Source organism: Neophocaena asiaeorientalis, unplaced genomic scaffold, assembly GCF_003031525.2.
Source record: "Neophocaena asiaeorientalis asiaeorientalis breed wild unplaced genomic scaffold, Neophocaena_asiaeorientalis_V1.1 scaffold240, whole genome shotgun sequence".
Taxonomy (NCBI): domain Eukaryota; kingdom Metazoa; phylum Chordata; class Mammalia; order Artiodactyla; family Phocoenidae; genus Neophocaena; species Neophocaena asiaeorientalis.
The window spans coordinates 3421993-3438156 of record NW_020185331.1 but is presented as its reverse complement, the minus strand read 5'-3'; the positions used below and the strand labels follow the sequence as shown (position 1 = coordinate 3438156).

Below are 16164 nucleotides of genomic sequence, written 5' to 3'. Positions count from 1 at the left end.
CCTGGTGGACATTTGTTTCTGTGAGCTGGGTCCAGATATACCTTCCCCTTAAGGAGTCTCAGGTCACACAGTCCTTGCCCTTTGCTCTCTGATCCATCTTCCCAGTCAGTGCTTAGCCTTTTTCCTAGGCTGAGCCCTACCCCTTCAAAGAAGACCTTTCTAGCAGTATAGCTCACCCATAAACTACAAGAGGGCAGACCTCGGAAAAAAGGATACAGATAAGCTGGAACTCTGCAGGCTTTTCCCCTCCTCATGAGTGGCCAGAAAGCCTGTCCCTTAAGTATCTGAAGCAGGGGGTCCTCCTGCCACTATCCTTCTCCCCCAGCTGTGGGGGTGGAACGAGGTAGGAGAGGGGGCAGCTCCAGGTGAGACAGTAAAAGAGCCTCAGACACTGTTGGCTGAGCCTGGGAGGGAGGCAACACTTTTCAGTCTCCTGTGCCTGCCCTTGGTCCCCACCCCGATCCATGGCGGCCCTTTCAGGAGCTTTTAGTGGACATGAACTCAGACCTGCTGTGGAGTCGGCCAGCCTCCCTCTCCTCCCAGCCCCACCCATTGATCTTTCATCACCTCTTTTATCACCTCTTTTGTCTGACTCAGGACCATCCCTCCCAGGCCCCATCTGCAAGCAGCCCTCTTCTCCCCACAACATTCACCTCTCTCACTCCTCCTTCCTTCCAGCCCCAGTCTCCACACCCTCCTATTCCCCTGAACAGGCACCTGCTTTCCTCCTACAAAAGGCAGGAGACAGAGGCTGTGTGAGACCAGCTGCTCTCACACTCCCTTTCCTTTGCCCTCTGCTGGCTAGGCTGGGCTGGGCCTTTGTTCTCTCTTCCTCCCAGGTGAGAGTGGGTACCTGAGGTGCCAGGTCTCCTGCCTCATTCCCCATGAATGCTGTGCAATGTCCCGAGGGGCAGGAGCTACGAAAGCTGGGGAGCGGAGCCTGGGACAACCCTGCCTACATTGGCGCCCCCTCCCCGCGTGGGACACCAAGGATCTGTACCGTCTCCAGTGCGGTGCCTCCTCCATCCCAACCCAAGAAGCCTGAAGATGGACCCCAGGAGAAGGCACACAAGACCCTGGTGTCCAGTTGCTGCCTTCAGATCTGTCGTGGCATCAGAGGTACCTGGTGGGGGAGGGTTCTCCTGAGATACTGGAGTCAGGAGAAGGGGTCCACAGAAGCTGTTGGAAGGGAATACAGTCTGAAGAAGAGGTGGAATCTCAGTGTGTCTTTGGGGTTTGTGAATGGTCTGCGTTAGAGCTGAATGCCCCAGAGTACAGAGGCTAGTTTAGTGGTCTCCCAGAGGGAGAGCCTGGCACAGTCATCTCCTGGGGACCCAGAAGGGTATGAGGGAGCTAGTTTGAGGGAAGACACGGATGTGATGATGCCTTAGACTGCCCCACCTGGGATAAGGTGACAGGTAAAAGGGCTGGGGTGGAAATGAGAATAAAGTCTAGGGACTGATAGGTAGGGTAACTGGAAGGAGCCCTGCTGTTGGGAATCCTGGGCATCTTTCCAATGTCCCTCCCTTAGGACTTCGGGGAACAACCTTGACTGAGAACACAGCTGAGAACCAGGAACTTTATGTCAAGACCACCCTGCGGGAGCTTTTGGTGTACATCGTGTTCCTGGTGGACATTTGTTTCTGTGAGTAACATCTGTCTCTGTGCACATCTGTGTGTGAGAACATCTATGTGTACAACAACTGGGCACACACCTCTGTGGGCAACATCTGTGGTGACAGCCTCCATCTGTACGAGCAGGCTGTGCCCTGGTCTATTTTATACCTTTTCAGCTTAAGATTTTTTAATTAAAAAGAAGTTGTCACTGAGTTCAGGAGAAAAAGGCAGACTATTGGAAAGCTTTTAATACAGGTTACTTCTTCAAGTGTTATAAGGGGAATCCACTTTTTAAGTTCAAGTTCCTGATATCTACTTAACAGCCACTGTTTTCTATTAGCAGGTGGAAGTTTTTACCCTTCTGTAAAGAGTGGAAGACACTCCTTTTTATTTATTTATTTATTCATTTATTTGGTTGCACCAGGTTTTAGTTGTGGCAGGAAGGCTCCTTAGTTGCAGCTCCCGGGCTCCTCAGTTGTGGCATGTGAACTCTTAGCCATGGCATGCGTGTGGGATCTAGTTCCCTGACCAGGGATCGAACCCGGACCCCCTGCATTGGAAGTGCGGACTCTTATCCACTGTGCCGCCAGGGAAGTCCCAAGACACTCTTTTCTGTTCAGAAAAAATAGTTTGGTGGGTTTCACAGAGTTATTATACTAGGTCTGATCCACATTTCTTTGGAGGCAGGAGAGAAAAGATTCAGCAGGCCTTAGAGCTCAGATCCCTAATAAAAGGATTAAAGAGGGCTTCCCTGGTGGCGCAGTGGTTGAGAGTCCGCCTGCTAATGCAGGGGACCCGGGTTTGTGCCCCGGTGCGGGAAGATCCCATATGCCGCAGGAGCGGCTGGGCTCGTGAGCCATGGCCGCTGGCGTCCGGAGCCTGTGCTCCGCGGCGGGAGGGACCACAGCAGTGAGAGCCCCGCGTACCGCAAAAAAAAAAAAAAAAAAAAAAAAAAAAAAAGGATTAAAGATGCAAATGGTGATGTAGTCAGTGCAGCTAAGGTTCTCCCATGTGAAAGAGCACCATGCCACAGGCTTTGAGGGAAGCTTATCTGAAGATCTATAGGTATAAGCTGGGAAGGTTTGGTCTCTAAGTTGAGAGAAGCAAGTGAATAGATAGATCGGTGAACCATGGAAGAATAGAGTCAAAGAATTAGAGATAATAATAAAGGTGGACCAAACAGATGCTATAAGGCCTACAGATAAACATGCTTTGCTTTTCTATTAATTGCTTCTTTAAATTTTTGCATAAGTGAATTTTGGCTAATTTCATAGAGTTGTGTGTGTATGCGTGTGTTGATTGAAGCTGCAGCTTGGACCTTGCAACTAAGGTGCCTCCATTACTAGCTGGCTTTATACCCCACAGAAGCCTCTGTTCTTTTTAGGATGCATGAATCGTTTGCAAGTAGACTCTGAAGGTCTGATTATATAAGTTTTGGTTAAAAATTTCATCATCTTTGTGAGCTATCCACATGTGTATGAGCCCTCTAGGAAAGCTGAACACTTGTTTTGGTTGTACTCTGTTGGGACTCACTCTGTGGGGATAGACGGGACAGTTCTGCATGTTTATCACAGGCCATCAGCATGGAGTGAAAGGAGGCAGAGAGTATGGGGAACAACAGTCAACCCAGTGTACATTTTTGGGGGCCCATTTGATTCCTTTCAGCAATGACTCTCAGAAATTCGTTTGTTGACATACTGACTTTTTGTCTCAACCATCTGCTAGGAAGGAGTGTTTCTCTCCTTTTTCAGATCCTGTGACAACAGCTGTAACCTGCAGGCAGAGCCTTTCTCTATAAATGACTTAAATATCTCCATTTCCAGGTTAGCCTTTGGAGCAAGATTGGGAGGTTTCTGGCTCCCCAGAGTTAGACTGAACCATTCTGGCTTCAGGGTGGGAAGCTTAAGTTCTATCCACTCGTGTTCTCTACTTTTTGAGATCTCAATGCACCGACAAATACTAGATGGTCTGTAACTTGCCAAAGTCTGAGTCGTGGACTCAGTCCAATAATTACAGAATCCTTAAGTGGCCAGGAGCTTTAGAGGTCACCTAGTTCAAGGATGCAGAAATCCTTTCTCCAAGATCCCTCCTGTGGTTCTCTGTCAGGTGACCAAGCAGCCCCATCGTGGGGAACATCCATGGGAGTTTCACTCTTTCATGGGGCAGCTCTTCTACTGTTGGGAAGCCCTATTTCCTTTCATCCACAGAGCTCCCCTTTCTATGCCAGACATTGGACTGAGATATACAGAGATGACTGATCCTTGAGCCTTTCAGGGGCTCATCTTCTCCTTTTGAGAACTTCCTTCTATTGAGCTGTCTACTTCCCTGTTACTCTCCGAAGTGACAACCCTTCCACTGTGACTGAATGTGGCTATCATGTTTCTCCTTGGTAATATGTTCTCTGGATTAGTTACCTTCTAGTTTCTCACTAAGCCAGTCATTATAATATGGTTTCCAGAAGTGATATTATGCAGAGATTGAAGGCATGGGCTCTGAATTTACACAGACTTGGGTTCAAACACCAGGTTCTACCATTTACCAGGTGAGGGACCTTGAGTAAGTTGCTTAACTTCTCTGAGTTTCAGTTTTCTCATCTGTACCTACCCAATCCAATAAGATTATTACATAAGGTACATGAAGCAATATCCATGAAGTCATTACCTCTGTGCCTAGCATATAGTAAAAAATATTCCATAACGCTCACCATCCTGGTTGCCTGTCTCTAGGCCTGATCTATATGATGCCCAGTAATGGACAAAATACTCCATAGTCAGTCTGACCAGTTCAGAGTTCTGTGATGCTGTTACTTCAGTTGTATCCAGATTTGTGGAATATATGAGGACATGCAGAGGAAATAATTTCTAAACTAAAAGCTGAAAAATGAGGAGAATTTAGCTCCCTGAAAGAGAGGTGAAGACAAGGGACGTTTCTGGGGAGAAAGAACAGCATGTACCAAGTCCCAGAAGTGACAGAGGGCACGGTCTGGTGAGAGTGCATCCGTGTGGCTGGAGCAGACAGTTTGAAGAACAAAGTAGTAAAAGATGACCAAGCTGGCCATTTAAGCAGGGGCGGGTCATGAAGGGTCTTATAAGGTATGATATGGAATTGGGATGCTATCCTGAGGACCCTGTGGGGAGCCACTGAAGAGTTATAAGCACAAACTTCCAGCCCCCTCTAGAACATTCTTATGAAAGAGAATTTGGAGGCCTTCACATTCTGATGGCTCCTACAACACATAACAAAATACTACTAAAACTAGTTTCCTAGGCCCCATGCTCTCCCAGCCCCTTCCTTCCTTCAGGCTAATCTTCAGGCAACACTGAGCCTTGGACATGGTCTCAGTGGGGCTTCTTTGGTGCTCTCCAGGGTCCTGACCTCACCTGTCTGGCATCTCCGCTTCCTCAGCCTCCCTGAGCTCTGGCCACCTGCAACTAGACTATATATTCTCAGTGGGGATGATATAGCCCCCAGAGGGGTGGAAGTAGTTTCTTTCAGGGCAAAAAAATCCCACTTAGATATTTCTATAGCTTTTTGGCTCTCCAAAGGGCTATAGTACATAAGCAAATGTAGAGAATATATGTGGTATTAAAATTTAATTAGGGTGGAGGGTGATTAGGAAGACAATGTCTAAAGAGGCTCCTGGGTTAGGGTATAATACAAAAAATGTTAAGAAACACTAAAATAGACCCACCTAATTTTGCTAGTCAGTGTGCTGACTAAGATGTCCTACCTAAGGACGGGGGTGCAAGTCCTGGCCATAGAATCTGGTATAAAGCAGGGTGGCTGTTGTGTTGTTCTATCAGGATGCTGTCTTCTAAGAGCTGCCGTGACATGTGATATGCTGCCATGATATGGATATGCACTGTACCAGTTTGCTTTTCCCTGTCAATTCCTGAAACTAGGTTCAGATGCTCCAGGACCCATATTGGCATTAATGGAAAGATAGAACATTGGAGTCAGACTAACGGGATTCAGTTACCAGCTCTTCTGCTTATTGGTTTTGTGATGTTAGGCACTTCCTTGTTGGTAGAACAGGGAGAATAATACTTATCTTATGGACATAACATATATAAAGAATCTAACACAATTACTGATAGTATTTATCTTTGTGTTATCTAGGGGAATTTCAAAATACTTGATCTTTTAGTCTGTTTGTAAAAAATACCTCTCAAGGAAGAAGCAGATCTGAAAAGACTATATAATGTATGGTTCTAACTACATGATATTCTGGAAAAGGCAAAACTGTGGAGATAGTGAAAGGACTGGTGGCTGCCGGGGTCTTGGGGGAAGCTGAAATGAGTAGGTAAAGCATAGAGGATTTTGGGGCAGTGAAACTACTCTGTATGACATTATTATGGTAGATACATGTCATTATTATACATTTGTCTAAATGCATAGAATGTACAACACCAAGAGTGAACCCTAATGTAAAGTATGGACTTCGGGTAATGGTGATGTGTCAACATAGGTTCATCAGTTGTAACACGTACCACTCTGGCTGTGTGTATGTGGAGGTAAGGGGTGTATGGGAAATCTCTGCACCTTCCACTCAATTTTGCTTTGAACCTAAAACTGCTCTAAAAATTAAAGTCCTTTTAAAAAAGTCTATTTTTAAAATTATTTATTTATTTATCTATTTATTTATTTATGGCTACGTTGGGTCTTAGTCGTGGCACGCAGGCTCTCTAGTTGTGGTGCTTGGACTCAGTTGCCCCGTGGCGTGTAGGATCTTAGTTCCCCGACCAGGGATTGAACCCACGTCTCCTGCATTGGAAGGTGGATTCTTAACCACTGGACCACCAGGGGAGTCCCTAGAATGTCTATTTTAAAATACATTTCAAATTTGTAGTTGGCTCCACATTTAGGGATAGTATCATTTGAGCAGCATCCACTTCTGACATTAAAACTTTAAGTTAAGGCATTTTCTCCAGAAGACCCCAGTTTATCACTACCACCACCACCACCATCATCATCATCATTATCAACAGCACAAACAACAAAGCTTTATTGAATAATTTTTCAATGTGCCTGGCACAGTGCCAGGTACATTATCTCATTGACTACTCCCAATAACTCTAAGAAATTGGTTCTGTTATCACTCCCATTTTACAAATCGGGAAAAGTTTAGATATGACAAATAGCTTGCCTAAGGCCACACAGCAAATAAGTGGCAGAAGTAGGAATCCAACTGGGGACTAGCAGCCTGACTCACATTCTAAGCAGTCTCTTTGCATGCAAATTTGTTATACATTAATTTATTAACACCCATCAACATCTTATCAAGGTAACTCCCTGCCCTACCCTAAAAGAAGCAGACTCTTGAGAGAATTCTTCCAGCTGATTACTTTTCTTTCTTTTTATTGCCATATTTAAAAGGTGATAAAAAAACTTAAGGAACATTTTGAAATACAATTCACCACCACAGTACCAAAGGTTACTTTCTAATTACCAAACTTTATCCATATAGTTACATATTTTGCCTAGTTGTATCATATTGTACACTTCCACTTACAATTATATCATAGTTCCTCATGTTTGTAAGTTGTTTTTATATTTTCATTTTAATGACTACAATCACACCACAATTAGCTAAAACATTTCTCTTGTTATTTCAATATTTGCCTAGAGTAGGTAAATATATCTACGCTTGCTGCTTTTTTTCACCACTTTTGTTGAATTATCTCGGAATTTCCAGGGAGAGAAAATTACTACAAAGACAGGAATGTATTCTTGGTACTTGCTATGTGTTGTCATTTTGCCTCTGTAAGCAATCATGTAAATTTATTATGTTGCTAGCACTGTAAGATCATACCAATTTTTGTCACAACTTCATTAACATTGGATATTCTTATTTATATTTTTTATTACTGAATAGGCATAACATAGTACAATTTACCTTAATTTATTGGTCTTTGTTTACTAGTGAGGATGGACAATTTTCTCATGTTTTAATATACTATGTGTATTTACTTTTGTGTAAATTGCATAAGAAGTATATTTGAAGACAGGCAAAGAAGAAGATTGGGGGTGAAGTTTGGCACATTAGACCTTAGGTGAGGGACCACCCATCAAAGGGCTTATTTCCAGGATGTGGGTTCCTGGGGCTGGAAAGAACAGTCAACTAAGTCAGGGATCACCTGCACAGCAGTTTGGCCTGGGATGGGCCCCAGTAAACTATAGTGGTCAGCCATACTGAGCACATTTCTTCTCCCTTATGCTTTATTCTAGGAACCGGGTGCGTCTAGACACCAGGGCTATTTGGAGTCTCATCTGGCTAAAATAGATCTATCTTTTTAATGCAGGCATTATGGGTGAACCATCGATCTTTTCATAATAACCATATCAGTCGTGCAGCCCTTTAAACCTTACAAAGAGCTTTCATACCTATTATCTCATTTGATCCTGACAGCAATCCTGTAAGGGATAGATATTATTACTTCCGTTTCACAGATTAGGAAGCTGTTATTATTGTCATTATGAATAGTCCAGGAGTGATCAGTAATTCAGAAAGGTCCCTGATGGGTGGAGTCAGTCCTATTCCTGGGCAGAGAAAGTGCTGGAGAATGATCTTCCTGCCTCCACCCCTTCCCTCCCACTGTCATGCTGTTTCTGAAAGGGCTTCCAGCCTTTTGTCTTCTTGGCAGGATGGCTGTAGCCTTTTGTTGATGGAGGAAACATTGAAGGTCTTTGTGTGGAAACAATGGCTGTTTGTTTTAGGAGACAGTATTGTTATCTCAAAGGTGCACCTGGGACTGCCCCCACTCCCCCCCATAGGAGTGGCTCTGAGCCAAGACAAGGCTGGGTCTGGTCACCATGGAGCTGGGGAGGAGGGCAGAGACCCCTTGGCCTTTGGTGACTTGTATCTACACACCAACTAACATCAACTGGATGTTCTTTATTCGCTACTGGTTGTAAGGAAATGCCTGCCTCTGTTCACTGCTTTCTTGTAGAGAATTTTAAGGTTCTGTCCATAGATTGGTGGAATCTTGCATTAACAGGAGAGGCTGAAGTAAGCTTGGAGATCAGGAAGAATGTCTTTTTTAAAATTGAGATACAATTGACATGTAACACTGTATTAGTTTCAGGTGTACAACATGATGATCTGATATATTTACATATTGTGAAAGGATTACCACAATGTTTAGTTAACATTCATTACCACACAGTTACAGTTTTTTTTCTTGTAATGAGAACTTTTAAGATCTACTCTCTTAGCAACTTTCCAAATATAGAATACAGTATTATTAACTATAGTCACCAGTCCTGTACCCCAGGATTTATTGATCTTATAACTGGAAATTTTTATGTTTCGACCACCTTCACCCATTTTGCCCATCTCCTGCATCTGGTAACCACCAATCTGTTCTCTGTATCTATGAGTTTGGGGGGGGGGTTGTTTTTGTTTTGTTTGGGTTTTTTTTTTTCTGTGTGTTTGTTTTGTTTTCTTTGTTTTTTAAGATTCCACAAATAAGTGAGATCATACAATCTCTCTCTCTTTCTCTACACACACACACACACAAACACACACACACATCACCGTCTCCTTATCCACTCATCCATCAGTGGACACTCAGGTGGTTTCCATGTCTTGGCTATTGTAAATAATACTGCAATAAACTTAGGGGTGCAGATATCTTTTTTTGTGTGTGTGATAACAGATCAATTTTAATTCTAGCACCTGAAGCTATTCAAGGGTATGCTTTAAAAACTTCATGGAACTGTTGTACACATTCAATAAAGTGACAACTGTGCAATACCACTTAGTATCTCAAAACCAGGAATATACTTTTGAATTGTTTAAACACAATCCACAGAATTAAAAACAAAACCAGAAGTTATCCACAGTTATACTAATTGTCAATTTAAAGTTTTACCGCTTACTATTTGATATAACAGTCAATATCTAGTAGGGGATATTGGAAGTGATTTCAGATTCTCATCCCGTTGTACTCTATTGGGAAGGTTTCTTGAGTAGCTATGTGACTGGCCAAAGGTGGGTACAGCCAGGACCAGAACAGCATGTAAGGCTCTACCACAGTTTCTGTAGTTTTGACTTTTTTTCCTTTGTCAGCTAAAAGTGCACAGCGAGAATTAAATACTTATCTTTACATATACACAAGGTATACTGTGAAAGCCTATTTTCCTACCAACATGCAAAAATGATTGTTAACTGGTTTCATAAGAAAATAATGTATAAAAGTATATAGCAAAACATTAATCATCTCTGACCCTGGAAAGATCAATTCCATATTTTATATTACAAACAAAAACAGTTTTAGTTTTTTTTGAATCCCTTATAGAAATACTTGAAAAGGAAGACAGACAGGAATTATTTATTTTTACTCTCAACATGGCTGTGAAAAGGGTTAAATTAAAAAACCAAGAACACTAAAATGACTAAGTCCAGAATAAGTCCAAATATTTGGCCACATAGAATATTATCTTTAGGAATAATAGTAAAGGCTTTACACACAGTTTTTAACCTATAAATACAATAGGTATTTTGGCCACTGGAAAACAAAGGCTATAGCATCGGTAAAGGTCTGAGATGTCTCACTTTTGTGGATTCAGTTCAGTGTATTTAAGGTTAACTAAAGTTGACATCAAAATTTTTAGAGATAGGCAAAAATTCACATTTAAAAAAAACTCCCTGTGTTTCTATTTAGAGTAACAGTAGGAAATATGATTCCATAAGTTAAAAGTTATTTCACAACCTATGACTTCAGTTTGGCAAACAGCTTAGGTTCCAAAACTGATTCATCCCTATTAGAAGTAAGTCCTTAAAAAAAGAATGTGTCTGTGTATATAGATATCCATTTTAAAGGAATCAGATAATCCTTGAAGCAGCCTTAGTGTTTCCTTTAAATCTGTCTTGAATGACCATTGGATTCGCTTCATGGAAAGGATTAGCCAGCTTCTTGGTCTAAGGCTACTACGGTGATCATTTATCTAAGGCTAGAAAGGTACCAGCGTGATGTAAACTGTAAGGAGAGAGGGAGAAGATGAGGACTTTTCCTGGAAATTGGTAGCTAAAATTCAAGGGATTCTTAGAAAATGACACAGTGGCAGCCTTTCTTGTCTTTTTCTTTCGTTGGTTCTGGTGAAGGAGGACATTCCTGCTCTTGAAATTTCCTTATAACCCGGACAAGTTCATGGAAAGCTTGATCTATATTCATGCTAATCTTTGCTGACGCCTCCATGTATGTTACCTTAAGCTACAGTGCTAACTGCTGTCCTTCCTGCATTACCTGTCTCTGATGATCCAAATCTGCTTTATTACCAATTAAAATCATTGGAAACTCATCACGATCCTTTACTCTGAGAATCTGTCTTTGAAACTTATGAATTTCGTCAAAACTGCCTCTGTGACTGAAAAGACCAACAGGAAACCCTCGCCAGTTCTCACATACTGTTCTTTCATAGCTCCAAACTCCTCTTGTCCCGCTGTATCCAGAATATCTAGACGGGCTGCCCGGTCACGCATCCCACACTGCTTTAGGCAGGAATCCTCGACGGTTGGATCATAATCCATTACAAAATAGGACTGGATGAACTGGATGGTGAGCGCCGATTTGCCCCCGCCGCCCCTGCCGACCACCACTAGCCAGTACGTCTCTTGGCAGGAGCCGTCCCGCCAGCCGGCGGTGGCCATGGGGACGCCGCCCGCCCTCGGCCCGGCTCCAGGTACCTGTGCGGCCGGCGGGCTGTGGGCGAGCGGCCTGGCGGGGGTCCCGGGGGCCGGGAGCTGCTGGAGGGCCGGTCCGGGCGGCAGCGCGGCGCCCGGGCTGAACGGGTCCCGACTGAGACGCGGAGAAGCGAGGTGACCGCAGCGGCGAGGGGCTGCAGAGGCCGGGGGGGCCTCACTCCTGCGCACGTCTTCGCAGTGCCTGCCAAACGCAGCCTCCAGCGCCGCTACAAATGGCCCTCTCAGCAGGTATCTTTTTGAGATAGTGATTTCATTTCCTTTGAATAAATACCTAGGAGTAGAATTACTGGATCATATGGTAGTCCTATTTTTAATTTTTTGAGAAACCGTCATAGAAGATGTCTTTCTTGACTGAGCGTTCCTAGAATTAACAAAGAAAGGAACAGAAAGATATTGGACGTTCAGGAAGTATCTGTGGGTGAGCCCCTAACCCCCATGTGGCTGTAATGATGGCAGAAGATAATTGGTCACATAGTATCATAACATTAGTGAAGGCACAGTGGTGATGGAGAGAGCATGGGACCTGGAATAAGATGACTTGCTTCAAATGATGGTACAACCAGTTACTAGACACGTGCCTTTGACAAGATGTAGGTCAAGATACTTAAATCTCTGGAGGCCTTGATTTCCTTGTATATCTTTTCTTTTTTTTTTTTTGCACAGCTTGTGGGATCTTAGTTCCCTGACCAGGGATCGAACCCGTGACCCCTGCAGTGGAAGCATGGAGTCTTAACCACTGGACTGCCAGGGAAGTCCCCCTTTTAAAAAAAATTTTATTGGGGTATAGTTAATTTGCAATGTTGTGTTATCTTTGTATTTCAAGTGAGGATAATGTCTGCCTTTGTGAGACTCTGGTGGAAAACAAATAAGGCACTCAGTACAGTGCCTGGCATATAGTGGGCTTTCAATAAATATCAGTTGTCATTCCACATCGTTTCCATAAATTTGGAAAATATTGAAATGTAAAGTTTAACACACCGGAAGCCCAGGGTCTGTTTGAAAACACCAGGATAATGCTTAGCAAGGATAAGAAAGATTAGCCCTCTAGAAAGGGTTGCCAAGGATTAAGAATGGCCATGGGATGATGATTTCATGCCTCAGCACACTCAATTACCCTTGGCCTCTCCAGACCCAGAGAATTACAAAGTCCTTCTAGTACTAGGGTGAGGTGATCTGAGTCAGTTCAACTTCAATGATAGGGATTTAGGCCCTACCAGCAGGCTTTGACCTGTATTTGCTATAGCAGAATTCCCTGGTGTCCCAGAATTTCCAGGGCATGGATCACTATTACAAGACCGGTGGGCCTGGACATATCCTGTTGTCCAATGCTGAGTGACAACTTGTCATTTAGTTTCCCCCACGTGGGACTGTCATTGGTCTCTAGAAGTACAGTAGTACATTTAAGTGCTAGATCTTAGGATCAGGGAAAGGATTTTTAAGAAGAGCTATGCTTCAGTCAAACACAGAAGTGCAGGCAGCACTAGCTGATGAAATCTGGGGCACCACCAGTGTAAGTGGCCCGAGAAAGGACACGTAGCACGTATTCATAAGGCATGAGTCTGAGTGCTGACTCTGCCTCTCGCCAGCTGAATGACCCTGAGCTAATCATATAAACTCTGAACTTCATGATTCATAGGAAACCGCTCATGGGTAAGGCGGAACAATCAGGCCATGGCTGACCGGCTATAGCAAGATATTGCATGGAAAAGCTCTTTGAAAGCTATGCAATGTGGTACACAGGTAAGGGATTTTAATAATATTGATAATGATCTCTTTACACTATGGAGTGGTGGCAGCAGGAAGTCTAGGGTTTTAAGTTCAGGCAGATTCTCAGGTCTGGGTGGAGGTGCTAGTCACAGAAATGAGGCATAGGGCAGTGGTTCTCAAAGGTGAGCAGATTATTTCACAGCATGAAGGAAAAGGACAGTTGAGCCAATGAGAGCTTGGGTATTCATACATTCAAACATTTATGAAGTCCTACTATGTGTCAGGCCCTAGGCCAACTGTTAAAGGGTTTGAAATAGAGAGACTCATCCTTTGCCTTCAAGGAGCAAAAGAGGTGGACATGTAAACCCACAGTGACATGTGGTGTGATGAATGTAATAGTGAAGGAGTGCTCTGGACCATGGCAAGATGTGAGGGGCAGAATGGTCAGAGAGACCTGGGAACTGTTGCAGGTCCCAGAGGCAGGCAACCATTCACATCCGAGAAGCCCCGAGTCAATGCCAGGGAAGCCTAAAGTCATTGCCGTTTGCTTGCTTGCTTGTTTTAACATCTCTGGCTTTCAGCCTGGAGGAGGCAGGGGTCGAAGGAGGCAGCAAGAGCCAGCTAAGACCTCAGACTATGGAAATGCAAGAGCTTTGCTGAGTCTGGAAGGGCAAGTATGAGAGGAAAATGTAATTTTAACTAATGCATAGTCCTTGTTTTAAAAAGTCCAATAGGGCCACTGTTATTAACCACTGTTAATAGTTTGGTGTATATAATTTCAGCCATTTTCTAGGCACATGTAGATATACATAAATTTAAATAAGAGGCCTTGGTTGGTTTATACTAGAAGGCGGTCTGTGTAAACAGAGATGAAATGTCCACCAAAGGTGGGAAGTGTAGGAGGCTTTCCCAAGGTGTTGATGGCTGATGGCAATAATCTCAGTATAGGAGGATCTCTTGATGTACTTTGTAGAAACTAACTCACACTTCAAAATATCTGCCAGGAACTGCCAGCCTGCAGTGAAGGCAGGAATCAGGGGCAGTGCTTCTTGCTGGGTACTTCTGTATCCTGGCCTGACTCTCCCAGCATCTCCTTTCTTCTCTCTCGTCTCTTTCCCCAGCTCTGGTCCACTTTGCTTTCTTCTCACCTACCTCTGCCCACAGTATTTGACGCTTCTTTCCTTTTGACTTTTTTCTCTGGTCCACTGTCCATAGTCCTCCTGTCCCTGACACAGCTTCTTGAGATTTCTTTGAAAGGCTCTTTCTGATGGGAACTCCAGGGAAACATTGTTCACTTTTGGTTCTTGAGCCCCAGGGAAGGTGTGTTTTGTTTTGTTTTTTTAACTGAAGTTGATTTACAATATTGTGTTAATTTCTGCTGTACAGCAAAGTATTTCAGTTATGCATATATATATATATATATATATATATACATTCTTTTTTAAAATTCTTTTTCATTATGGTTTATCATAGGATACTGAATATAGTTGTCTGTGCTATACAGTAGGACCTTGTTGTTTATCCATTCCATATATAACAGCTTACATCTGCTAACCCCAATATCCCACTCCATCCTTACCAAACCCCTTCCCCCTTGGCAACCACCAGTCTGTTCTCTATGTCTGTGAGTCTGTTTCTGTTTCCTAGATAGGTTCATTTATGTCATATTTTAGATTCCACATATAAGTGATATCATATGGTATTTGTCTTTCTCCTTCTGACTTACTTCACTTAGCGATAATCTCTAGGTCCATCCATATTGCTGCAAATGGCATTATTTCATTCTTTTTTTACAGCTGAGTAATATTCTATTGTATATGTATACCACATCTTCTCTATCCATTCATCTGTTGGTGAATGTTGAGGTTGCTTCCCATGTCTTGGCTATTGTGAATAGTGCTGCTGTGAACATAGGGGTGCATGTATCTTTTTGGATTAGAGTTTTGTTTGGATATATGCCCAGGAGTGGGACTGCTGTATCATATGACAATTCTATTTTTAGTTTTTTGAGGAACCTCCATACTGTTTTCCATAGTGGTTGTGATCTCGGCGAGGCAGCAATGAGTGGTGCTGTGAAGCGAGATCTTAATTCCCTGCCCAGGAATTGAACCTGGGTAGCCTGGATGAAAACTAGGAATCCTGGCCACCAGACCCCCTGGCTCTTGCCCCCAGTGAAAAATGCATTTCTCACAGAGGCAAACCTGTAAAAACAGGTACAAAGTTTATTATTAGAGACATAGCACAGCAACAAGTGGGAGAGCGCACAGAGAAACACTTTGTTTAGTTAAGATAGAAGCAAGGCAGAGATGCACACCTGGAGAGAAAGGGTGGGGCATCCTCCCTAATAAGGAGGAGTGCAGTAAAGAGGCGGTTAAGTCATTTATATAGGTCAGTTCTTCTGGGTCTTTGTTTACCTTTGGCCAATTATCTGGTTGCTTTTTCCACACCTGACCTGCCTTAGGGGCCTCCCCAACATGCGTGTGCAACTTTCTTCCAAGATGGATTACAGCCCAGAGGCCTATGGGATGGCCTTAGCATCACGTATTACGGGGTGGTGCCCCCTCCTTTTTGACCCCCAAGGAGCCTTTCTGCGCATGTGCGATGTTTCCCTTGCCCCAAGGATGGGAAATGTATGACCTCTTGATCTTTTAACAGGGTGTAGTCCCACTCTGTCCCTGCCATAAAAATGTCCAACGTCTGGTTATTTACCTTATTTCTGTTGCTGGTTTTTATGAGGTGCAGATCTCGAAATATAGACAGGAGACCAGTCATAAATATGTAGTCCTGGGGCCCACTTGTCTCTTGCTTCAGGAAATGTAAACAGGGAGCTAGTAATGAATGTCTGGCCTGGAGCCCATCTTCTTCTTACCCCAGGAAGTGTGAACAGGAGACCAGTTGTAAATGTCTAGCCTGGAGCCCATCTATCTCCTGCCTCAGTTGTACCAACTTACATAGGAAAAGTTTGATAATGTGTTTCAAGGAGTTCACGCCCTTCAAAGCGATAATGACATGGTCTCTATTTAAATGATTTAAAAATCAATCCATATATTAATTACTTAAATATGTCTTCCCTTTCTATAGAACAATTTGAGAGCCTCCTTTTTTTTTTTTTTTTTTTTTTTTTTTTTTTTTTT

General features: G+C 43.3%; 1 protein-coding gene and 1 pseudogene across 1 annotated transcript in view; one reads left to right on the top strand and one right to left on the bottom strand.

Annotated features, from left to right (window-relative positions):
* The first annotated feature begins 884 nt into the window (after nucleotides 1–884).
* The window catches only part of PKD2L1 (polycystin 2 like 1, transient receptor potential cation channel), a 34226-nt gene continuing 18946 nt past the window's right edge, over nucleotides 885–16164 (top strand). The window contains 2 exon segments of the mRNA XM_024734828.1: nucleotides 885–1119; nucleotides 1532–1645. Of these exon segments, the coding sequence (XP_024590596.1) occupies nucleotides 885–1119; nucleotides 1532–1645 (349 nt within the window).
* LOC112393023 (ras-related protein R-Ras2 pseudogene) lies at nucleotides 10665–11269 on the bottom strand (annotated as a pseudogene).